Source organism: Lissotriton helveticus, chromosome 11 (genome assembly GCF_964261635.1).
Source record: "Lissotriton helveticus chromosome 11, aLisHel1.1, whole genome shotgun sequence".
In the NCBI taxonomy this organism is placed as follows: Eukaryota; Metazoa; Chordata; class Amphibia; order Caudata; family Salamandridae; genus Lissotriton; species Lissotriton helveticus.
The window spans coordinates 12,836,507-12,861,411 of NC_136072.1; the positions used below are offsets into that span (position 1 = coordinate 12,836,507).

General features: G+C 45.9%; 1 protein-coding gene across 3 annotated transcripts in view; it reads left to right on the forward strand.

Moving 5' to 3' along the window:
• LOC144791850 (putative cation-transporting ATPase 13A4) overlaps positions 1-24,905 on the forward strand; it is a 395,602-nt gene that overhangs the window by 365,371 nt on the left and 5,326 nt on the right. For all 3 annotated transcript variants that reach the window (XR_013602482.1, XM_078666633.1, XM_078666634.1), the window contains 2 exons: positions 5,682-5,856; positions 18,480-18,631. Coding sequence is in view for 2 of the 3 variants with exons in the window: in XM_078666633.1 (XP_078522759.1) it covers positions 5,682-5,856; positions 18,480-18,631 (327 nt within the window). In the remaining variant the exon portion in view is untranslated. The remainder of the gene's footprint in view (positions 1-5,681; positions 5,857-18,479; positions 18,632-24,905) is intronic.

Below are 24,905 nucleotides of genomic sequence, written 5' to 3' on the forward strand. Positions count from 1 at the left end.
TTCTTGTCCTTCCTTCACCACAGATCTCAAGAGTCAAGGTAAATCACTCTCTGTCCCAGCCCTCTAGGGTTCTCATGGGGGTTCCCCAAGGGTCCTCCCTATCTCCAATCCTCTTCAACCAGTTCTTGGAAGCTTTAGCTAACTCATTAAACTCCACTAACATTCTCTTCCATATGTATGCAGACGATACGCAACTCTATTTGAAAATCTCTTCCCTGGAAAACATCATCTCACTCAACACTACCCGAACGTCTACTCAAAACGGATTAATTGAGAACCATCACCTGCTCTACATTTCCAAAATGGAATTCCTGCTCATCTCCCATCCCAACCACATCCCCAAGCTAGACATGTGGATGAGTCACCTCACTGCCTTCAACTGCACTCCTCTCATCATAGACTCAGCCAAATCGCTCTGAGTCACCATGGACAAGCACCTAAATATGAAAAATCATATCAGCAGGGTGTGTAAGGGAGCAAATCAATTGATGAGGGCACTTAGAAATATCAAACCTTTCCTTTCACAAAATGATTTCAAGCAGATGGTCCAAGCGCTTGCCTTGCCGAAGCTTGACTGCATCAGCGCTACACTCTGTGGCCTTCTCAAATACACCCTGGCACAACTAAGGGCATCACTGAACACAGCGGCTAGACTGGTTACAGGCAACAAATGAAATGAGCACATATTACCAGTCCTACAATCTCTCAAATGGTTTCCCTACGAAGCACAAATTCAGTTAAAGATTGCTGTTCTGGCGCACAAAGCCCTTCACTTCAGTACTCCCAGGTACCTTGCGCAACAACTTGAGCTATCTTGTGGCACAAGAGCATTAAGAATACTTTCCTCTTGAAACCACTCATCCTCAGCAAAAAGAAAACTTGTCACAGAGCCTTCTCCGGAGCTGCCCCAAAGATATGGACTCTCTTCCACTGTAGGTTGTTGTTTGTGTGGGTGAAATCCTACTCAAGCAATAACCACAATCTTTGGCAGGGTGAACCACAAAACTCACTAAATTTACCCTCTGGTAGATTGGTACAAAAACAGTCTGGCGCAATTTAGAGACATGGAGTAAAGGATTTCTGCAGCACTTAGAAAGTAATAAACTGAAAACTCCAGACAAGAAAAATCACATAAGAATTTAGAAACAGAGATCACATTTAAATAAATTAATTGACACCGAAATGACAAAAAAAAATCAGTAGAACCAGCGTTATGAATTAGTAAGGTATAAAGTAAAAAGTAGCATCTAAATGATGAAAACACCAAACACTGACATCTAGTCGGTTTAGGCAGGGTCAAAGTTGAAAGTTATGGCAGACTGCGATGAACACTCTTCGGATAAACAAAGAAGTTTTATGTAAAATGTCTGAGAAGGTAAATTTCAGCAGGGCAAGGCAGCTTGTGGCATCCCAGGAGGAGGCATCATCATCAGGGAGCCACTCGAAGAAGTCACATTGAAGTTTGTACACTCTGACTTAGTCTCTTTTACGGAATATAAAAGTCTCCAGCGAGACGAAGCTGCAGGCTGTATCCAACAAGGGCTCGAGGAGGGCGAATACCCTTTCTGCAAGGAACCATTTAACAGGTTTTACTGCTGCAGACAAAAATGTAGCAGAAGCTGCCGCAAAATAAGACCTACCAACAATGCGGCTTGGGTGGACAGCAAGTACCTCTCAAGCCTCCTCTTGGTTTTCAGGTCTCTCTTTTAGCAGAAAACCTCCAAGATTTGGGCTATCTGGGCTCCTTTATCACCACTTCTATGGGTCCAGGACTGGAAAGGCACCGCTTGATGTATCAGGACTCACTCAGGCTGGGTCTAGGTGTGGGCTCAAGATGGTTGAAGCCATTTCTGTGCCTAAGTTCTGATCAGCAGGCCAGTCAGCTAGCTCTTGGAATCCCTCTGGATGACTTAGATTCAAACAGGAAAGCAGATCACTAGGTCTCAGGTGGCAGGGCCGTCCTCTGAGGGCATGGGCAGACTGCACGCCACATAGCATTCCTTGTGGTGAAGCAAGGCAAACCACTGCAGTACATGACAGGCCAGATAGCAAGGTCGTTCTCTGAGAGCCTTTTGGAATGTCCAGAGGTGAACTGAGGGGTGGGTATAAGGGTCCTATTTTGATACCTGGTGCCAGCACTGAAGTGGAAGAAAATTCTGGAGTTTTCTTCCCATTGAAGTGTTTGAATCTCTTGCCTTCCTACCATGTTCCCAGGATGTCTAGGGGCACAATAAGCTAGATTGAAGTTCTTTCTGTGTGAGCTGAAACAAAATTTTTGAAGTTTAAGTTTTGCTGTGTAAAATTTCCCCCACCCCTCATCATGCCAACGCCCAGCCCCTATATTATGTTGCTGTCTGGGAAGGATACACAAATGCCAACTACCAAATAAACCTAGTCATGAGACCCAGAAAACAGGCTGCAGGCACCAGATGGTTAGCACAAGAAAAAAACATTTTTTTTTAAAAGTGACATTTTCATAATTGTGACTTGAAACCCAACTTTACAAGTAAAGAGGATTTTAAATTACAATTCCAAAGACGGTAATTCTACCTGACCCCAAACAAAAGTACCTCTTATCTATACTAATATAATAAAGAGATAGCCCAAACCTTTAAGGCGGGTAATCTCAGGAACCACAGCACCAATCACAACACCCAATACAGCGTTGGAAAGGACAGTTGCAGCAGATGGACATAGGCTATTCAGCTGGCCACCATATACATTATAAGGGGGAAAGAACATTCGGGGAAAAGTAGTCCATTGTGGGCGTGGGCGTTCTGCTGGAAAGCCATGGACGTGTGCATGGGCGTGTGCATAGAGCAGTGTGTTCTGCATGCTGGGACTGCCGTCCTGATACGAGGGGGAGTTGCATTCACCATTTGGGCATGTGCATGGGCGTGTGCATAGAACGATGGGCGCGGCCTGGTGGGACTAAGAGGGGGCGTTGCATTTACCATTGTTGTGGGCGTTGGCCGTTGACGCGATGTGGGGCGTGTAATTTTCGTCGGATGGAGCCGAGCCGTCCCAATACGAGTGGGCGTTGTCGCAATAGAAGTGGGCGTTGCATTTACCATTGTTGTGGGCGTTGCACGTTGACATGATGTGGGGCGTCTAATTGCCGTCGGCTGGAGCGGAGTGTCAGGTGGAGCGCACAATCACGTTCGCGTCTGCAGCAGACACAAACGTTCCCATATTGCATTGAGGACATGGCTTCACAGTGGACGCATTCTTCGGCGGGGGCTGAACCGGGTGATGAGGCGATTCTGAGTCACGGGGCCTGAGCCGGGTGATGAGGCGATTCAGAGTAAGTTTTTTTTTAAAAACGTGGGGCCTGAGCCCGGTGATGGGGCGATTCAGAGTAAGTTTTAAAAATAAATTGCCTTGCAAATTGAAAGCATTGCAGACATTCTATTTCATTCCCGGACAACGTCGGGTCGGGCTGTGAGTTAAATATGAGGGATCCCAATGTTATCCTATGGGAGAGGTAAGCCTTACGTTAGTGAAAAATTAGTTTGTGTGTTTTTCTATACCATGACTTGTAAAACTTAAAAGTGCACATCCAACCTTTTAAATACAATGCACCCTTCCCTATAGACTGTTTTTGGCCTAATTTCGGAGGGAGTTATATGTAATAAAAAGGATGTTTTAGGCCTGGTAAAGGGTTTATTTCGCCAAGTCGAATTAGTAGTGTAACTCTGCATACAGGCTAAAGTGGGAGGCCTGGGGTATGTTTTGAAGGGACTCCTTAAGTCGAGTGGGCCATAAGTGCGCAGGCCCACTAGCAGCATTTGATTTATCAACCCTGAATATATGGTATACCACAATGGCAGGGTCCATTAACTCTCAAGCTGGCAGTCTAAAATACTTCCAGTGTTCCCTGCACTCTTATGAGGGGACTCTTGTACAAACACAAAGTGAAATTAGAGTACTTTGAACTTGCTTTCGGCTCCATTCAGAAGTACCAATTTTTTCATATGTTGGATATTTCTTCCACTTCATTCCTAAGATTAACTGACAGGTGAGGAAACCATCTAGCGTAAGAGTCCACATTCCTCAGTGGGCAGGAGGCTCAAACACATTGTCCTGCAAGGGTGCCCAGGACAGTTCCCAGGGCCAGTGGGTTTGCTAGTTCTTCCTCACAGATGCCCTTCCTTTTTCAAGAATAACTGGTTTGAGAATTAGCAACATTTCCAAATGTTATGTACCAGAGAAAGAAGAATTAACTAGTCCTTTCCAGAGCATACACAATGACTGGTTTTGACTCTTATATTCTTCTTACAAGTTCAATTGTGTTTTGAGGTGCTGGCGGTACCCATCTCCTCTAGTCCATACCAAGAGGGCTTTAGCCCTCGATTGGTGATAACTCTTAATCTAATACTAACAAAGTTATGAATTGCTAAACTAGCATTGATTTGCTGCACTTACATTTGTTGGGGAAACCTTGCCTGGTGGTCTTTCGGTATTATTCAAATGAGTGATCTCTCTTTGAAAGCCAGCCCCAGCTATTTCTTCATCTAGGCCCCCTCTTTTCGAGGATGGAGACTATGTGACTGACAACTGACTACCATTAAGGACTTGTGAGTGGGATCCATTTTACTATTTGCATGCCAAATATTTAGGCCACCTTCTAGTCATTTTGATAACATTTGATGTTTCCTCTCCCGTATTCTCTGGTAACTATCAGTAGAATTCCAGCAGTAAGAGAAGCATTTGTTTTTCTCTCAGGAATGGTATTCCACACTTCTTTAAAGAGCTAATTACTGCTACTAGGGAAGGAAGAGCGTTACCAGAACTTAATGTAAAAATCCATTGTTGCCTCCATTGTTGCCACAGTATTAGAATTTGGAATTACATTACACTGAATACATTGTCTTTCAAAATTGAAACAACCTGCTGATTATTACTGTAACTATTTCCTTACCCGATTTATGTAATTGATTACTTTTATTGACAAGTGGGTTTTTACTATACAAAAGGACTACCATAGAGTAATAAAGACAAATAAAAGATGTGTATCCTATTGCTGTAGATACTTGACAATACATATATTCAACATAAGCTATATATGTATGTATGTATATGTATAGATGACTTAGCTTTATATGTAGTCCTTTAATCATGTTAGAAAGTAGCTTCCTTTAATGCAACTCTGCTGCAACTTAGTTCACAGCAGTTCAGGGCTGCAGTGGAGGCTTGATGTAATGATTTTAAAATCACGCATGTGGATGGTGTCCATCTACACTGCTGCCCACATTTATTATTAACCTTTTATGCCATAGGTGCATTTCTGCATAGTTTTACTGTGGTCTCACTCAAAATTTAAATATGCTAATTGGGGATAGCCAATCTTTCACTGTGTTTAGGTTTGTGTCAAATTTTATGAATGTTGGGTTTATCACTGTGTGTTGCATGTAAATAGACACAATGGTTTTTATACGTGTGCAGTGTCACATCATGATCACGTGTGCTGTATCACAACGCTAATAATTCAATATGCAATTTTTCGTCTCTTTAATAAAAAAATATTTTTTTTCTCATACCTAGTCAGAAAGTGAAAGGGCAACAATCTTTTACATGCCAAAGCTTGTTTAAATTGGGATAATATTAAGAAGCAATTGCTGTGACAGTGGATTTTTTTGGATCAAAGTGTAGTTCATTCACGCATGTTACTTTTCTTTCAGTAAGTCTGAGTGGTGCCAACCCAAAGTTATCTCCATACAGACCAATGAACAGACTGATGTCACCCCCTTTTGTTGTGTCGATATGTCTGCACATGCTCTTTGCCTTTGCCATACAGATCCTTGGCTATGTATCAGTTCTACAGCAACCATGGTATAATGCAACAAATATCCATAGGTAAACAACAACTCTGGTGTGATTTGTTATATTTGATTCAGGAATTTACAGAATTATGTCCAGTTTTTAATGTAATGGCTTGTATATATTTTTGCTGCTGCACCGATGTACGATAGTACAGCGCGATCATTTTGATTGCGTTACTTTACATCGTGGATTTTACAACACAAGTCGTTACGTCTTGCGTTGGAGGGCGCGGATTGAGGATTATTATGATTTTCTATTCCAACTCCAGCCCACGTAACAGTAGGGAAGGTGTTGGAATAGAAAATCACAATATTCCTTAACCAGGAGCGCCATCCAGCGCAAGTCGGAGTAATGACTTGCATTGTAATGGCGGCGTGGTAAAGGTCGATGTTTACCCATTGCACTGTAAATGAAAACTGTCACACTGATTGGTATTCAATTTGTCACTCTACTAAAGATGAAATAGTGACAATATTTTTTGGAGATGAGAGCAGAGAGATACACTAGTGTTATAATTGATTATGTATTTACTTGCTCTAGCTGTGTCTTCCCTGCTGCTCAGCTGGTGTGAGAGTTAGAATGCCTGATGACCTCATGGAATGAGTGGTGCCTGGCTTGTGTGTGGAGTGTCAGTTGAAGGCAGGCAGGCTGAGCGGCAGGGAGGTCGCTCCTGGTGGGGTTATTCCATATATCTGTCTTCTACTAATGAACTTAACCTGAAACTAAGCTTTAATAAATCCAACCAATTTTATACACCTAGCTCCTTGAACTTTCAATTTACCACAACTAGGGTAGCCATCTCTGTCCATATAATGATGGACACTCTCTCCAGTCCTCAATTGTTCAATAAATCATTGCTTCCGGTGTGTGTCGAATTGTGAATTAAAACAAAACACTTCTGCAAGGTCCAGAAAGTGTAAGAATAACACCAGCCAATTTATTCTTCAAGTGGGTTTATTGTAAACAAATGTGCCCAGAAAATCCAGCTGCACACACTGCAGCTCCCTATTCAGTCCTGGTCATTTTACATAGCCCATCATTCCATCCTTGGTTCTACTCATCCATTCCATGCTCCAGATTACATCATCATCTCTACATATTTACCCCTTACAAGGGAAAAACAACAAAGAAAGTAAAAAGTAGACAATAAAATAACAGAAACATTTAACTCAACTACATTCTAAAATATCTTGGCAATACCGATTCGAAATAAATATGTACATACTATCAATCAATTAATAAAGCTTTATTTGATTTCTTACAAGAAATTCATAAAAGCATATACAGTAAAATCACGTAATATTTTCATAGTCAGCGGCAATATTGAGAATCATTACTAAAATATATTTATTGATATGGAGTTAAAAAGTCTACTACGACTTTGTTTGCGCATGTTCATAATTTTCATATTAAACGTTTTTCTACATTTGATAACATTTTTATAAAAGGATACTATCGACCTCATAAAATGTTCATCATCTAAACATTGAAATAGTAAAACTGCAGGATGACATTGTCTTAAATCAAGTTACCTTAATATTGGTAAAAAAAACCTTCCTTCTTTTTATTTCATAAAATTTACAAAATAACACATGCATTGTCAATTGCTAATCATCACATGGGCAAATGTTTCAGACCAATCATTTATAGTGAGAAAAAGTATTAATCAATAGAAAATCCCAAGTCTAAAGCGAGTCATGTCCACCTAGAGTGTTTTTAAAGTACGGCTGGATACCGTAAGTGGTCAATGTCATTAGGTTGGACTGCACCGTTGGTCTCAATATTTCTACAGAAAATCTATTTGTCAATATAAGTGTCATATAGTTTCTTTTAAAATCTCATCTGGTAACTGAAATTATGGAACCATGGTCTTCATAATATTCTGGGTCCCCAAGGTCATTCATAAAAATCTATAATATATTTTAGCCATGGGATATTAAAGGCCAGTTGAAGCTTGAGACTATCCTTTATATTGTCCTTGTTAAAATTGGATTTTGTAGAGGTCCAAATCCTATGCCACCGTTTCCTAGCAAAGTTTGCTAGCGCAGCCATGGCTTTCAAGAATAATAGCTTCTAAGCTTTAACTGTTTGGGCCCATATCCGCTTTTGGTCAAAGATAATACCTAAGTAAGGGAATGTCCTGGTAAAATCAATCTTATTGTTATATATATATATATATATATATATATATATATATATATATATATATAATACAATATATATATATATATATATATATGCATTTTGTGCTGCCTCTCCCACACTTCATAATAAAAGTTTTTAAAATATTGACTCTAAGACCCAGATTTTGCACATGCATTGTGAAACTTGTCAGCACCCTTTGAAGCCCCAGTTGCGTTCGAGCCATCAGTACAGCATCATCCACATACAGAAGGGCCGGTATAGGGGGATTATCAATTTTCCGCAGGTCCTGGCACTGATCCACCAAGGCTTGACCCAATCCATTAGTGTAAAGCGTAAAATATGTACATACATAAAGAAACTGACAGAAAAGAAAAGTGCAAGAAAACTCATTTTAAAGGTTTTCTTCTTCTTTCTGATAGCTGACCACACAGAACCATTTTCCAATTCAACCACATTCTGACTCATCTTAGTGACCTTAAGTAGGCAAGAAAATTTACTGTCAGTGTGAGAAGTTGGCCTGATGTGCAGTGTTCACTATTCTAGTGATCACTATATATCAGTCCAAACAACCCTTATTGATGATTGGTTGCTAGCCCAGGGGCTGCAGCTGCATAGGTCTGAAAAGACGTCGGGAATCTCGTTGCCGGACCAGGAGCCTGGAAGAAGGAAGTTGCTGGCAGGCGACCAGTGAAGGAAAGTTCGATGGATCCAAGCCTGGATCAAGGAAGAAGGAAACCTGAAAGCAGAGGGGACCAAGTTCTTGAATCACTAGCCAGTGATGGAGTGGGCACCAGGATGGCACCGGGCGAAGTCACCGCAGTCAGGTGAGTGGGCGCTGCTGGGCTCTGCAGTCTCTCGGACCAGGAGGCGTTGTCGGCGACCAGGATGGAGGTGCGAGCTGTCCCACGAAGGTTCTTGCTGTCGACGTCGCTGGACCCAGGATTGGGCAACAAGTCTTGGCAAATGCAAGGCCCACGTGGTGGACCTAAAATGGCGTCTTAGCCGGACCAGGAGGGTCCAGGGTACTTCTCCGATGGAGGGAAGCAAGGGCCAGTCTGGAGCAACCAGACCAGCAGCAGTGTTGTCGTCGGGCGTCGTTCGGAAGGCCACAAGCCAGCGGGCTAGTAGCCAAACAACGCGGTGAGCAGCAGAAAGCAGAAGGGCCCCACGCCGATCGTGGAGATGCTGGGGGGCTGCTCTTCGGTGCTGGAGCTGCTCAGGGTGGGGGCTTCTCGGACCCCAAAGCACTCACCAGGAAATTACTCGGTGGGCTTGTTGTGCAGAAGTCGTGCAGTCTTGGCGATGGCCGGTCCCTCGAGGTCTCGTCGCACCCACGGTTCTCAGCTGTGCTGTAGAGGTGGGTAGAGGTCAGAGGTGCCAGGGAAGCCGGGTCTCGTCGAGCTGGGCAGTCGGATTCCGGAGGAAGGACGTGCAGCAGACCGCAGTGTTCTTAGATGGTGCCTGCGGATGCAGGGTGACTACTCCTTAGCCACAAGGGAGAATCTTGAGGAAGAAATCGTGAAGTCCTTTCGTGGAAAGTGGTATCTTAATTCCAAAGATGATCTGATTTGGAAGGGGGCCAGTCTCTACCTTTATCTTGAAAAAGGGGGCTGGCACGCGACTAAGTCCTGCCCTAGGGGTGGGACCAGGAGGGGGGTGGTTACACCCACTTCCTTGGCGGGCTTTTCCCCAGCACAGGGTCTGGAGTGTCCCTGGAACTGGTTTAAGCCAGCCTATGCACAGTGAGCACCAGGGTGCCACGTGCAGTCACCTTCCTCTGAAGCCCTGCCTACCTACAATACACAAAATCCTGTCTGGGACGGTGCTGGCACCGCCCCTGGCAGGAAACCCTTTGTCCTTATCTCCTGCTCTGGGAGGACTCCCAGCAGCAGGAGGGCAGACTTGTGTCTCGGTGGCAGCATCCATTTTGTGGATGCTAAGGCTCTGTCTGACTTTAACCGGGGTTAGGGGTTACATACATGTCGTGTCCCTCTAGAAGGGTGGAATGCTAACCCCGTCGCCAGAATTGGCGAGGGGTTAGTATTCCAATTCGTATGACACCTTACTCGACATGTTTTGATAAAGCGATACCAGAGTTGGCATATAACCGCGAGGATTATAATGCACTTAAGAGTATATTGTATGCGATATCATGGAAACGGCTAAGGGATGGATCCCGAAAGCCGCAGACAGGCTCAGCTCATGCCAGAGCACCATCTCACACGATTCCAAGCACTCTGCCTTCAGGATTGTTAAGGCCTGCCATAGGAGTGACTGATAGGAGATCTGTGTGTCCATTTTAGGGTTAGATATAGGTATACTATATCTAAAGCAAAGGGTGATTACACCACCTTGCCCCAGCTGTCAAGCAGCCAGTTGTGTCAGATTTGGATGGCCAGCCAGGGGTGGCATAATACATGCTGCAGCCCCTGGTAGGCCCTGGGTAAACCTATGCCCTGGGTACCTAAGGTACACTGTACAGGGACTGATAAGGTGACTCAGTATCCAATTTAGATATGTACCTAAGGTACATGGAATCCATTTTACAGAGAGAGCAGTAGGCCTGGGGTCCTGAATAGCAGGGCCCCAGGTCAACTAAGTCAGAAAACCAGCAAAACACCAGGCAAAAAGTTGGGGGCAACCATAGTCAGGGATCTACCTTCCTACATAACCCCCCCCCAAACGAAAGGAGATAAGGCTAGCCTTGCCAGGTAAGCCTATATTGCCTGAGTGGCCATATAAGGAAGTACCAGCACTGGCATGGTTACCCCCTATCTCATGGTCCACTAGGCAATCCCTCACCCTAAGGGTATCTGAGGGTCTCCACCATAGGGAATCTCTACCTGTGGTGTGTTTTGTCAAAGAAAAAGGCTGGTGCTGAAATGGAGTACTGAAGTGAGGCTCCACTAATTTTGGGCTCAGCTTCCTCCAATCATTTTCCACCATAGAGGCCTTTCTTTCCAAGACTGAGTTGTTTTGGGCTCTCAGGGTCAACCTCTGGCTACCTACAGCTGGAGGTTGGGTCCCTCTGTTTGGCTTACTGGAGGGACAGGTCAGGTCTGGGGCCCTCAGGTCCCAAGTTTGGCTGTGCCCAACAGTGTCCATCTGTGGGAGGTCCCTAACTAATTTTAAGGGGGATCCCTCAGGAGTGTGTTTTATTTTCACTTGGCTAGGACTACTAGCTTCAGTGCCCTTAATCTGCTGATTGGGGAATTCTTTTGGACAGGGGGCCCTTTGGGGTCCAACACTGGCCTCCCTGACCTCTACAGCCCTGGGCTGACTGAGGCAGGGTAGAGAGGGGCAGGTTACCTGCTCCAGACTGGGTCCCACCTTGGAAGGGTCCACTGACATCAGGGGTTCTGCCAGGCTAGGCCTGACTACCTCTGTGGCAGTTTCTTCACAAGGGGTCAGATCAGTTCCCTGAGGAGGCTGACCCTTTCCTAAAGTCTGGTGGGAGGGAGATTTCTCTTCCTCCTCAATGCTCTCTGTCTGAGTGGAGTGATCCATAGTTTCAGGCTTCACAACACTATCATCTGTCTGAGTTTGAGCTGTGGCCATCACAACTCTCCCAACCTTTTCAGGAGGGGGCTCAGTTTGGGTGTGGGCTGTGACCATCACAGCCTTGACAACCTGTTCTGGGAAGGAAGTTGTCTGAGATTGGGTTGTGACTGGCACAACCCTCCTGACCTGTTCAGGGAGGACATCTTGGACTGGGGCTGTGGCTATCACTGCCCCACTAACCTTACCATGGGTGTTTACCATTTTAGAATGGGTTTCTTGCTCAACTTCAGCCCAGGCTGAGAGCTCTAAATCATTCCCCAGTAGGCAATCTACAGGCAAGTTTGGTGACACTGCCACTCTCTTGTGGCCAGTGACACCTCCCCAGCTGAGATTGACCACTGCCATGGGATGATCTCTCTGTACTCCATCAATATTGGTCACCTGGTATGTGGCACCAGGTAAAAGTTGCCTTGAGGGGACTAGACTCTCAGTCACCATAGTGATGCTAGCCCCTGTATCTCTATAGGCCTCAACTTTTATACCATTGATGAGGGGCTCCTGTCTGTACTTGCCCAAAGTGTTGGGACAAGTTGTGAAGTTGGCAAACCCCATGCCAGTCTCACAGACAAGAGTATCTAAGTTTGGGGACCTGGTTAGGCCAGAGTCCCCAGGAACTCCCAAAGTAAATGCACCCAAATTCTTGGGGGCACTCCCACCACCTGGGGGATTACTACTAGTAGTAACAGGAGGTTTGGGAATGTTACTTGGGGGTATGTTCTCCTTATTGTTATTCTTTGGGCAACTGCTGTCAGTTTTCAAATGACCCACCTGTTTACAGGGATAACAATAAGGTTTCTTCTGGACATTGGAAGGATTCTGGGACCCACCCCCCTCAGAGGATTTTTGGGGCCCTGGTGTGGTTTGATCTGAAGATTTATTCCCACCCTTCTCTTGAGGCTTGGTTGATTCCTTTTTCTGGTCACCACCTTGGTTCTTGGGCCTAATCCTGGTTCTGACCCACTTGTCTGCCCTCTTACCCAATTCTTGTGGAGAGGTCAGATCAGAGTCTACCAGGTGCTGGTGTAATAACTGGTTCTGACAATTATTTAAGACTTGCTCTCTCATAATAAGATTATACAATCCTGTGAAGTCAGTAACCTTGCTACCCAGTAGCCAGCCTTCCAAAGCCTTAGTGGCACAATCAACAAAGTCAGACCAGTCCTGAGACTGAGTTTTCTGGGTGTCTCTGAACAGCAACCTGTACTGCTCAGTGGTTAAGCCAAACCCATCAACCAGTGCATTTTTCAGGACCTGGTAATCATTAGCATCCTCCACTCTTGTAGTGAGGAGCTTGTCTCTACCTTTACCATCAAAGGAGAGCCACAGTATAGCTGCCCACTGACTCTGGGGAATGCACTGCACAGTGCAGGCCCTCTCCAGAGCAGCCATCCATTTCTGGATATCATCCCCTTGCTTAAAGGGGGGCACTATCTTAGTCAGGTGTTTAGTATCTAAACCCTTCTCTCTATCTCTTGGGAGATTGCTGCCACCAGTGGGAGCTAGCCCACTCATCTGCTGCTCTCTTGCCAGGGCAAGCTTCTCTTTGGCCAGGGCAATTTCTTCCCTTTCAATCCTCAGTTCAGCTTGTCTCATCCTAGCTTCATGCTCCCTTCTCTGAGGGGAAGTAAATCTCCTCTGTGGAGGATTCCTTCTCCCCTGAGAAGAGGCATTAGAGTGCAGAGATCTATTGGAGTCCCTAGAAAGAGATCTATCTCTCCTAACTCCAAGGTTAGGCCCACTTCGGGTTAGTACTGGGGGTCCCCCAGATCCTAGCCCAAGTAAGTCTAAGTTGGCCCTGGTTAGCCTTCTGACTACCTCAAGACCTTTGTCTACCTCATCCCCAGAGAGTTCCTCTTGATCCTCCTCCTCAACTGCAGTAGCAATGTTGGGGAGATCTGGATCCCCAGAGGTTCCCTCTAAGGCTGGCATGTTCTCATGTAACTGTAGCTTTCTGGCATCATATGTCTCTAAGAGACCTATCAGAAAGGGAATGGTGGGGTTAGACCCCTGCTTCAGTTTTCTGGAGACACAGATCTGTCTCATCTCCTGGAAACTGAGAGCTGCATATCTTGAAGTGACCTGTGGAGGGTCAACACTGACCAGGGGAGTCTCAGTAGAATCTCCCTGGGTAGACATGCTTTTCTAGTGAGGTGTAAGTGGTGCACTTACCTACACTATATGTTTGCCTACTGATCCCTTGCTAGAGTTGTAGTTTAGGGTGTGCTAGGCCCTAGGAGCTACAACAGCTGGTTCAGTAGAACTCAGAGTATTCTAAGCTAAGTTATATGTACCTTTAGTACTTATGTGATCTTTCACAAGATATTCTTAGGGCATGTGTGGTAAAACAACAGCAAGCTCAAATCCCACCGCTGCCACCAATGTGAGAAGTTGGCCTGATGTGCAGTGTTCACTATTCTAGTGATCACTATATATCAGTCCAAACAACCCTTATTGATGATTGGTTGTAAGTCAACATTATAGACCAGCTATCCTAGTAGCATGGATACGAGCAGTCTAAGGCTAAGACTCTAGAGGGTGTGTTAAGCCAGCTGTTTTACCATCACATTACCCCTTGAACACCCAGTGAAAGGACACCACACAAGTGTTATGAAAATAAACAATGTATTTATTAGAATCACAACAACCCTGTACTCTTTATGAGGACAGGGTGCTAAGCACACAACAAAACTCTTATGAAAATACTTAAGTTAGCACGTTATACACAAATGCCCGAGGGGCACGAAAAACCATATACTTTAAAAGTGGAATGCGAAATTACTAGCGGGTAAGTACAGTACTAATAGGCTTTGGAATCGCTAGGACTTGACTATAGAATCGTTAGATTACTTCTAGGAGACCTAGGGGACTCGGGTGCAGAGTGTGCACTCTCACGCGGGATGCGGGACAAAGTCTATGGAAGCTAGTAAAGGCAAAGTTAGTGTTCACGGGCGAACCCGACCTGGTAGGGAGAAAACGACAGTGGATCCTGACCCTTGGATAGTGAGGCTATGCTGGGACACCGAAGTGCCGAAGTTACCTAGCCCAGGGGCTGCAGCTGCATAGGTCTGAAAAGACGTCGGGAATCTCGTTGCCGGACCAGGAGCCTGGAAGAAGGAAGTTGCTGGCAGGCGACCAGTGAAGGAAAGTTCGATGGATCCAAGCCTGGATCAAGGAAGAAGGAAACCTGAAAGCAGAGGGGACCAAGTTCTTGAATCACTAGCAAGTGATGGAGTGGGCACCAGGATGGCACCGGGCGAAGTCACCGCAGTCAGGTGAGTGGGCGCTGCTGGGCTCTGCAGTCTCTCGGACCAGGAGGCGTTGTCGGCGACCAGGATGGAGGTGCGAGCTGTCCCACGAAGGTTCTTGCTGTCGACGTCGCTGGACCCAGGATTGGGCAACAAGTCTTGGCAAATGCAAGGCCCACGTGGTGGACCTAAAATGGCGTCTTAGCCGGACCAGGAGGGTCCAGGGTACTTCTCCGATGGAGGGAAGCAAGGGCCAGTCTGGAGCAACCAGACCAGCAGCAGTGTTGTCGTCGGGCGTCGTTCGGAAGGCCACAAGCCAGCGGGCTAGTAGCCAAACAACGCGGTGAGCAGCAGAAAGCAGAAGGGCCCCACGCCGATCGTGGAGATGCTGGGGGGCTGCTCTTCGGTGCTGGAGCTGCTCAGGGTGGGGGCTTCTCGGACCCCAAAGCACTCACCAGGAAATTACTTGGTGGGCTTGTTGTGCAGAAGTCGTGCAGTCTTGGCGATGGCCGGTCCCTCGAGGTCTCGTCGCACCCACGGTTCTCAGCTGTGCTGTAGAGGTGGGTAGAGGTCAGAGGTGCCAGGGAAGCCGGGTCTCGTCGAGCTGGGCAGTCGGATTCCGGAGGAAGGACGTGCAGCAGACCGCAGTGTTCTTAGATGGTGCCTGCGGATGCAGGGTGACTACTCCTTAGCCACAAGGGAGAATCTTGAGGAAGAAATCGTGAAGTCCTTTCGTGGAAAGTGGTATCTTGATTCCAAAGATGATCTGATTTGGAAGGGGGCCAGTCTCTACCTTTATCTTGAAAAAGGGGGCTGGCACGCGACTAAGTCCTGCCCTAGGGGTGGGACCAGGAGGGGGGTGGTTACACCCACTTCCTTGGCGGGCTTTTCCCCAGCACAGGGTCTGGAGTGTCCCTGGAACTGGTTTAAGCCAGCCTATGCACAGTGAGCACCAGGGTGCCACGTGCAGTCACCTTCCTCTGAAGCCCTGCCTACCTACAATACACAAAATCCTGTCTGGGACGGTGCTGGCACCGCCCCTGGCAGGAAACCCTTTGTCCTTATCTCCTGCTCTGGGAGGACTCCCAGCAGCAGGAGGGCAGACTTGTGTCTCGGTGGCAGCATCCATTTTGTGGATGCTAAGGCTCTGTCTGACTTTAACCGGGGTTAGGGGTTACATACATGTCGTGTCCCTCTAGAAGGGTGGAATGCTAACCCCGTCGCCAGAATTGGCGAGGGGTTAGTATTCAAATTCGTATGACACCTTACTCGACATGTTTTGATAAAGCGATACCAGAGTTGGCATATAACCGCGAGGATTATAATGCACTTAAGAGTATATGGTATGCGATATCATGGAAACGGCTAAGGGATGGATCCCGAAAGCCGCAGACAGGCTCAGCTCATGCCAGAGCACCATCTCACACGATTCCAAGCACTCTGCCTTCAGGATTGTTAAGGCCTGCCATAGGAGTGACTGATAGGAGATCTGTGTGTCCATTTTAGGGTTAGATATAGGTATACTATATCTAAAGCAAAGGGTGATTACACCACCTTGCCCCAGCTGTCAAGCAGCCAGTTGTGTCAGATTTGGATGGCCAGCCAGGGGTGGCATAATACATGCTGCAGCCCCTGGTAGGCCCTGGGTACACCTATGCCCTGGGTACCTAAGGTACACTGTACAGGGACTGATAAGGTGACTCAGTATCCAATTTAGATATGTACCTAAGGTACATGGAATCCATTTTACAGAGAGAGCAGTAGGCCTGGGGTCCTGAATAGCAGGGCCCCAGGTCAACTAAGTCAGAAAACCAGCAAAACACCAGGCAAAAAGTTGGGGGCAACCATAGTCAGGGATCTACCTTCCTACAGTCAGCTTTCCTTACTATCCCACCTTTTTTCGTCACAACCCAGACACCCACTTCAATGTAAGGTTCTCTTACTCCTTTTTTTTAAATTATAGTATTCCTCCTCACATTTCTGTTTTACTGTAACTTCAGATTGTATTGCCTCATGATCAACCCACATTCAATCTTTGTCATCTAACCAAGCAAGATTCTCCTTCCTACCTACTTCTCTTCCTTTTAAAGAAACAAAGGTGGACATTCAAGTCACAGAAAGGGGAGTGGTTCCATGTGCCTACACTAACTTCCTCAACTCCTTCCTCCAATGCAACCAATTGGCCAATGACCTCTACAAATTATCCATAATCAAATGATTGACTCTCTCCACCTTCCTGTTAACTTGCGGCCTGAAGGAAGCTACCCCCTTTTACCATACAATTCTTCATTTCACGTGATATAAATTGCACCCCATTATCTGAGACAATGGTTTTTGGTACACCCACTTCTAGAAAAACTTCTTCAAGAAAATCTATCCCACTTCATGTATCAATATGGTGTACTGTCTTGATTACAAACCACTTAGTATGATAATCTACAAGTACTATCATTAATCTATACTCACTCCCTAGTTTGCTTATTAGACCAAGAAAATCTATTGCCAATCTTTCCCATGGTCTTTTGACAGTCCTTACCATATCACTGTTAGCACAAGCATAACAATGTTTCACCTCCGCTTCCACCATACTGTCAAATTTTGGCCACCAATATGCCTGTCTTATCCTCCTCTTGATCATGTTCCTACCAGGATGGCCTCATGTGCCAGTTGAATAATGCAATGCCGGGCACCCATAGATGGAATTATACAATTCCTTATCATCACACATACCTAATTACTCCTTCAAGCCCGATACTTCTCTACCCGAACATTCTGATGCACTTCCTGAGTCCATCATTGCCTTGCTCATAACCAAGTCTTCATCCATGGCAATCCCCCAATCTTCCTTTTGTAATGCCATTTCTTCTTTCACTATATGCCTCTTTCAGTATATGCTACTATTGGTATTTTTGTATATGCTCCTATTGGTGTATGACCCTTTTGCTACATGCCTCTTTAAGTGTATGCTTGTGTTGGTATATGCGTCTTTAGCTATATGCCTCTTTCATTAAATGTTCCTATCGGTATTTTCCCCTTTCAGTATGCCCACTTTGTATATGCTCCTATCAGTATAAGCTCCCATTGGTATATTCTCTTTCTGCTATATGCCTCCTTCAGTATATGCTCCTATCAGTGTATTCCCTTTTTGCTCAATGCCTTTTTCAGTGTATGCTCCTATCAGTCTATGCCTCTTTTACGACATGCCTCTTGCAGTGTATGCTCCTATCAGTATATTCTCTTTCTGCTATATGGCTCTTTCGGTATATGCTCCTATCAGCATATGCTCCTTTACCTATATGCCTCTTTCGGTATATGCTTCTAGCTGTATAATTCCTTTATGCTATATCCCTCTTTCAGTATATGCTCCTATCAGTATATTCCCTTTCTGCTTTATGACTCTTTTGGTATATTCTCCCATCAGTAAATGATCCTATTAGTATTTGCATCCTTTCCTATATTTACCCTTTTCAGAATATGCTTCATTAGGTACAGACTCCTACCGATATATGCCCTTTTTGCCTCAAGTACTTCACTTTAAATACTCTTAGGTGAATTACTTCCTTGTAATCTATATTCATTTTATGTTTCAAAAACAATAGCACAGTGAGTATTTTTTCAAGCCTTTTCTAGCTTTCCAGGTGCAAACTTGGCTTCATACATCTGATCAGCAATGGAAAAATAATAATCTTATTTATTTCTGTGCAGTGCTTGTCTAACTGGAAACCTGAACATGACAAGGACAAGGTTTCAGACCTATGAAGGCACCACTATATATCCACTGTATGAGGGAACCCTGATCATTGCAGCGTTTATGTTCGCCAAAGGGAAGCCCTTCAGAAAGCCTATGTATACAAACTGTAAGTGCACATTTTCAGTGTATGAGTCATTTTCAAATGCATACACAAGGGCTGCATGGCAGTGATTGCTGACAGTCGTTTGAGGGGTGATGTCCTAGCAGGAGTCTCATTATGTACTATGTCTGCTCCGAATTGGTGCCTGATTCCATGTCCGGTTGCAAACAAGCCTTACCGCTCTCTTTGCTTGTGGACAGGCGGTGACCTATAATTCTCAGTAGACTCTCGAGATCATGGGGCTCACTGTACATTGGGTGGAAATCCAGTGTAGTACTAGGTGGGAGCTACCACCCAGTGGAAATCCAGGGGTCTGCTCCGTGGGAGCTACCACCCAGTGGAAATCCAGAGTACTACTAGGTGGGAGCAACCAGCCAGTGGAAATCCAGGGGTCTGCTACGTGGGAGCTACCACCCACTGGAAATCCAGGGGACTGCTACGTGGGAGCTACCACCCAGTGGAAATCCAGGGTACTACTAGGTGGGAGCTACCACCCAGTGAAAATCCGGGGTACTACTAGGTGGGAGCTACCACCCAGTGGAAATCTAGGGGTCTGCTACGTGGGAGCTACCGCCCAGTGGAAATCCAGGGTACTACTAGGTGGGAGCTACCGCCCAGTGGAAATCCAGGCTACTACTAGGTGGGAGATATCACCCAAAAATATGTAATTGTTTTACTTTCTGCTTATGTTTATCCCAATGCATTTTACATGTTTGTGCGTGTATACCCAATAACATTTGATTAATTATTTTGTGATAGTTCCGCAGTTATTTGTTGGAGGATATTCATTTATATATATGTAGTCACATGATCTATAATGTCTTCAAGAATTAAACAAAGGTGCAACAAAAATAATTTGTTAATTATTCCATTTGAGAATATTGAATGTATGGCCTGTCCTTTAAAAAACAATCAAAAGTGTGCATTTAAGCTGGTTACCAACAAGTGTAAGGCATACAGGAAATCTTTGGCCTCCTGGCGGACTTGGATCAAGGAAGCAGAAGCTGTTAACACCCTCAGTGAAGGCCTCAGCCAGCCACCTCAAAGCCAGCCTCACAGATATCAGCTTTTTTGGACACCATAACTACTGAGTGCAGAGATAGACAACAACTTCCTCCATGTGGAAAAACACTTCTGTTGCTCAACTAAGATGTGCAGGTGGGATGCCACCTAAGAAACCCACAAGGGCTCTTTTGGTGCTGAGACAGTTAGGCCTGAGGCAAGAAGGGAGGGGGTTTGAGATAATTCTGTGAGTCTCACTGGACTGATTGTTACCTACAATGCACCATCCTCCAGCCGTGCTCAGGTGGACCGTGGGCTGCAGTGCACCAGATTTCCTGTTTTGAATTGGTAGGTTGGAATTTTACCAGGGGGATCTAGAATACCTAATCTTGGGCCCCAGTTTTGTATATAATTACAACAGACTTATGAGTGATGACCAGCCTCAGGGACAATCTTTGAGTAATCTTGAATTACATACAGAAGAATTTGCTAGTATTACTAATGACGGAGACAACCATTGTAATATCGGTTTCCTCCTTCAGTTCAGACAGAAACCTCCTTTCTGCTGTGGGTTTGTCAGGCACCTGACTAGTAACAGTTATCCCCCATTTTCATATGAGGTTTATATCTCATTATGAATCTGTTTCACAATGATAGCACGACCTGTTGTGATAAGAATAAACTTAAGGACACCATTAACGCAACACCTCATAGTAAGGAACTTCCTGAGGTGATGGGTGCGGTAACTTTTGTTGTAAATGCACATGCTGCATACCCCTTTGAAATATTTTACTCATGGGTGGAGTTTAATCCTGTATATCCAATCACTAGTCACTTTCATGCATATAAAGCTGCTTCTCTTCCTGCAGAATATGAATCTTTAACTCTTAGTGCGCTATTAGGAACAACCAGCATGGGGGCGTGACTACCTGCCGAGCATGGCGGACGCAGGGTAGAACAGCTCCGCACTGAATCCGCTTGTACTGGCCGACACTAGCAGAGGCTGAGGCCCCCAAGCACAGACTTAACCCTTCTAAGGACATAGTCTGCACTTATGGTGCGGGAACTAATGGGCAGAGCACGGACCGGACGCGCTGGAAGCCGCTTTGGTGTCGGAGCCCGCTGCGGAAGGTGCACGAACCTAAGGGGCAGGAATCGGAAACTCAGGCGTTGTTGCCGAGGTAGAGCGTGGACAATCAGGTGCAGATCTGCAAACAGCGAGAACTGGAGTGAACCTGTGAATAACTGTGGCTGCAGGACTTGGGTGAATGACAGGTTGAGTCTGGTTGCTGCGTCACAAGATGGCGGAGGTGACTCGGTGCAAGTGCGGAGCCCGGAACAGAGTGAGAATGGCCTGCGTTATCCTGCGATGCTGAAAATGGAGGGCAAGGTTTGGGACTCCGGACTCTCTGATTAATCATCAAGATACATAGGTTGCAAGTCTGGGACACCTGGCAAGACAAGCACATCCCTGAGATACTGTTGATCACCGAGGTGAAGAGGCACTGCTTACACACAGCTGGGTGAGGGGGAGAAACTACAGTTGAGACTGGAGAGTGGGTCCTTTTGGGTGGCTTGGTGGCGCATGGGAGTGCATACGATTCACTTGTTATCTGGCGGTGGCACAGTCTTGACCCGGGGACTACTGGCAAGACCTGGAGCTGATATCTGGCTGGTATTAGTTTGGGCTTGGGATCTGACTACGCGCTCAGGCACTGCAGGAAGATTTAAGAGGGGGATCTTGCTGGCACATGGAAGCGGCTTATAAGAGCAAGTGATACGGACAGACACTTACCTCTTGGACGGATGGGTCACCCCAGGGCTAAAAAGCTGAACCCGCTGCACAGAATGATCCCACAGAGGGTACCCCACGTGGCACGGCTGAAAGTGATGGATCTGCTATAATACTGCCAACAGCATGGGAGGGACAGATCGACAAGCTGAATTTAATTTTAAAAGAGATAAGGGACACCCGTACTGCTCTGGAAATGCAGATTGGCAGGCTATCGATGGGGCTAAATCTATTGAAGGCAGATCACAAGAATTTGGCATAAAAGGTAACGTCTAACAAGCTGGCACTGGATGATCTGATTCCACAACAGACAGTACTCTCATCTCAGTTGGAGAAACTACAACGTCAAATTAAAGGTTTGCAAGAAAGGGTGGATGACGCAGAAGGATGTGCCCAGTTAATATCAGTCTGCCCTGCACCCCCAGAGTTCTGTACGATGCGCAATTAAATCTTTCCCCAAATGTTCAGCTGACAAGCTACAAACGTACTGATCACCGGAATGGCACAGTTTTAATCAGAGTGGCACCTCAATTAGCCAGTGCCAAGATTAAACCTCTATGGTGAATTCCTTGCTGAGCCAGGGGCTTCAGTCCATGTGTCCCAACTCTTCCATCAAAGATTGGATGCCCCTGGAAATTTGTGGAGGTTCAAAACACTAAAAGTCACACATCAAAGTCACCCATAAAACAATCTGCAGGCAGAATCCCAAGGAAGCAGCCAGGGATCGACAGACAGAAGCCAACCAGCTCCCCACTGAAACCTCTCTCTTCTAAAAAATCCTTGGGCCATGGGCGATTAATGTGCTTTCAATTTTAGTTTTCTTTTGTTTTGTTTTTCTTTTCTTCAGTTTGTGCTGGGCACATTTCTCTCCATGATGGGGAGACCCTCTTGTCTCCTTAGAGGCAAACTGGTTATGTTTATTTTTATATTTGCACATTTTATTTTTCATCTTAACTCCAGAAGCCACCACCTTTTTAATGATGGCCAGATGCAGGGGTATCCGTGAAGATGACATTTCGGGGTCTGAGAGAAAAGGGTGTAAAGTGGACTTCAAACACCTTTGATACTACCATGAACAAGAGCAGGGTAAAAGGAAGTGAGAGGAGGTCAGAGGGAATAATGTTTTCTGGGGAAATACAAAACCATGATTAAATATTCAATAGGTGAGAAATTGAAATTAGAGGTGGGCGGAACTCCATGGAATGGCACAGAGTTTTTATGCAACTCCACGGAATTCCCCAGAGTGAAACTCCACAAGTTCTGACCACCCTTAGACAATATTCCAATCCACTGCCACCGACGAGTGCCTACAATTTGCACCTCTGGGCCACCAACTCAAGTCAGTGGCACATGCTAAAGATCCACTGAGCACAACGAACACTGGATGCTCGTAGAATCCTGGAATCCCTATATCAAGTAAGCAATGCAACGCTGGCTGACCCAGACAGCTGCCTTCTGTGGGGACACTGAATCATCATCTCTATGAGCCTACCCACCTGTGTCATACAACTGGCACAAGCTGGTCACGAGGGGATGGCCACAACAAAAAGCCACCTTTGCAGCAAAGTATGGTTTCCTCTGATAGATCAGCTTGTTGAACGAACTGTGAGATCCCTTCCCTGGTGCCAAGAGGCGGGGGCCATTTTTATTTCTTGCCACCCACCATCCCAAAGCATGGACCCCAGCACCCATGGGTCTGGGTGAGCATGGATTTGTAATGTCTTCCAGATGCCTGATACACACTTGTCGTCATTGACGACTATTCAAAGTACCCGTAAGTGAAAATTGTCAATACCCAGTGAACATGTGAGGTCCTTCCTGAATTGGAGAAAATGATGGTGCTCCTCCGAGTACCCCAGACAGAAAATGGCCCAATGTTCCAAGGTCAGGAAGTAGTCACTTACTGAACATTGAGCAAAAGAAGGTCCCCCCTAGATGGCCCCAAGCTATTGGGAAGATTGAGAGATTCATGAGGACAATGAATAAAGTGATCTCAATGGCCCATGCCAACCAACAGCCTCTGGAATAGGCTATCTCCTCTTTACCAAGAGAGGACCAGCCGACCCATCTGCACAACATCTCAGGGAGCTTTGGATCACCTTAGTATGGGACAGGTAGTCAATCATTCTATTGTACACCACTCTCAGTGGAAATCCCCCACAGATGGATGACCAGCAAACTCTACAGCGGCTGAAGGCAACTAATGAAAGAGCCAGCCCCCAAAGACATGCCAAAACATAAAACATGCACTATGTGCTAATTAAAGATAAATTATCTAAAAGCAAGTTCAGGCTCCCATTTGAGCAATACTCATGGGTGGTCATTCAGAGGCACTTGACCAAGAGCACTGCCAGGTGGAGCGATGAAGAGGTTACCCGTAGTATATTGCATTTCAAGAAATTCCATAAAATGCCAATTCCAGAGGTTGGAGGTGAAGAGCAGGGTGTCGACATGCCAGAGGGACAAGAAGAGGAGTTGACAGACACCGATCTGAGGGGAAGTCACAGTGAAACTTCGGCAGCACATGAGATGCTGGTGCCAGTCTAGAAAGCCACCACAGCTCAGACTAACACAAGATGAGGGGATCAGGCACCACTGATGTAAATGTAAATGTAAATGTCAAGGTTTCCTGGCGCTATTACTCATACCGCTGAGGAACCCATCCTGGCTTTCCCTGTGAAGTGTCCACTCCTGGGCACCCCCAGGGTGGAGGCCAGGCATCCTAGCGCTGTTGGGGCTGGTGTGGAGGTTAAGCAGGCTATTGCCCAGAGTTGCAGCGTGGGGCCCATGATTAGAATAGGCACCGATGCGACAATTGTCAGGTCCGAGGAAATTGAGCCCAAGGCCCGCCGAGGCGGGAATTGAACCCTGGTCCCGGGCTAGACCTCTGCATCAGGGTCTGCCGCTCTAACCATTGAGCCACACTTCTCCACTGATGGCTTTAGTGGTCAAGAAGGCCAGACCAGGTATCTCCTTCAGCAAATTTCAGCACTGTCAATGAGACTGAGAGACCATGTGGTGTGACAGCATACTAGTGGCAGCTCATGATGAGACTGTCCTGTACACTTCATGATGTTAACGTTCCAATCAGCTGGCGATACACCTGATGAAGGATGTGTGTTTGTGTTCCATACTGTGTCCATTTTGCTATCTGGTTTTGTTTTGGGACTTTGTTTTTGTTGTTGTTCTCTTTTCTTTTATGGTTAGGGAGGAATGTAGTGTTTGCCAATGAAGTAACTGGTAAACACCAAAGGAGAGAAGGAGGAGAAACTAAAATTGTCACCTTCCATGATGGCATAATTGAGAATCCAACATTCACGTGGATCACAGGGAATAAGGGTAAGAGCATGACTGGGCAGAGTTAGAACTACCTGGGTGCACACAAGAAAGAAACCTGTGCTCCCTGTCCCTGCTCCTGCGCTGTGTGCAATGCGTATCAGAGGCCCAGAGTCTCATGCCTCCTGGTGTATTCTACCCCACATGGCA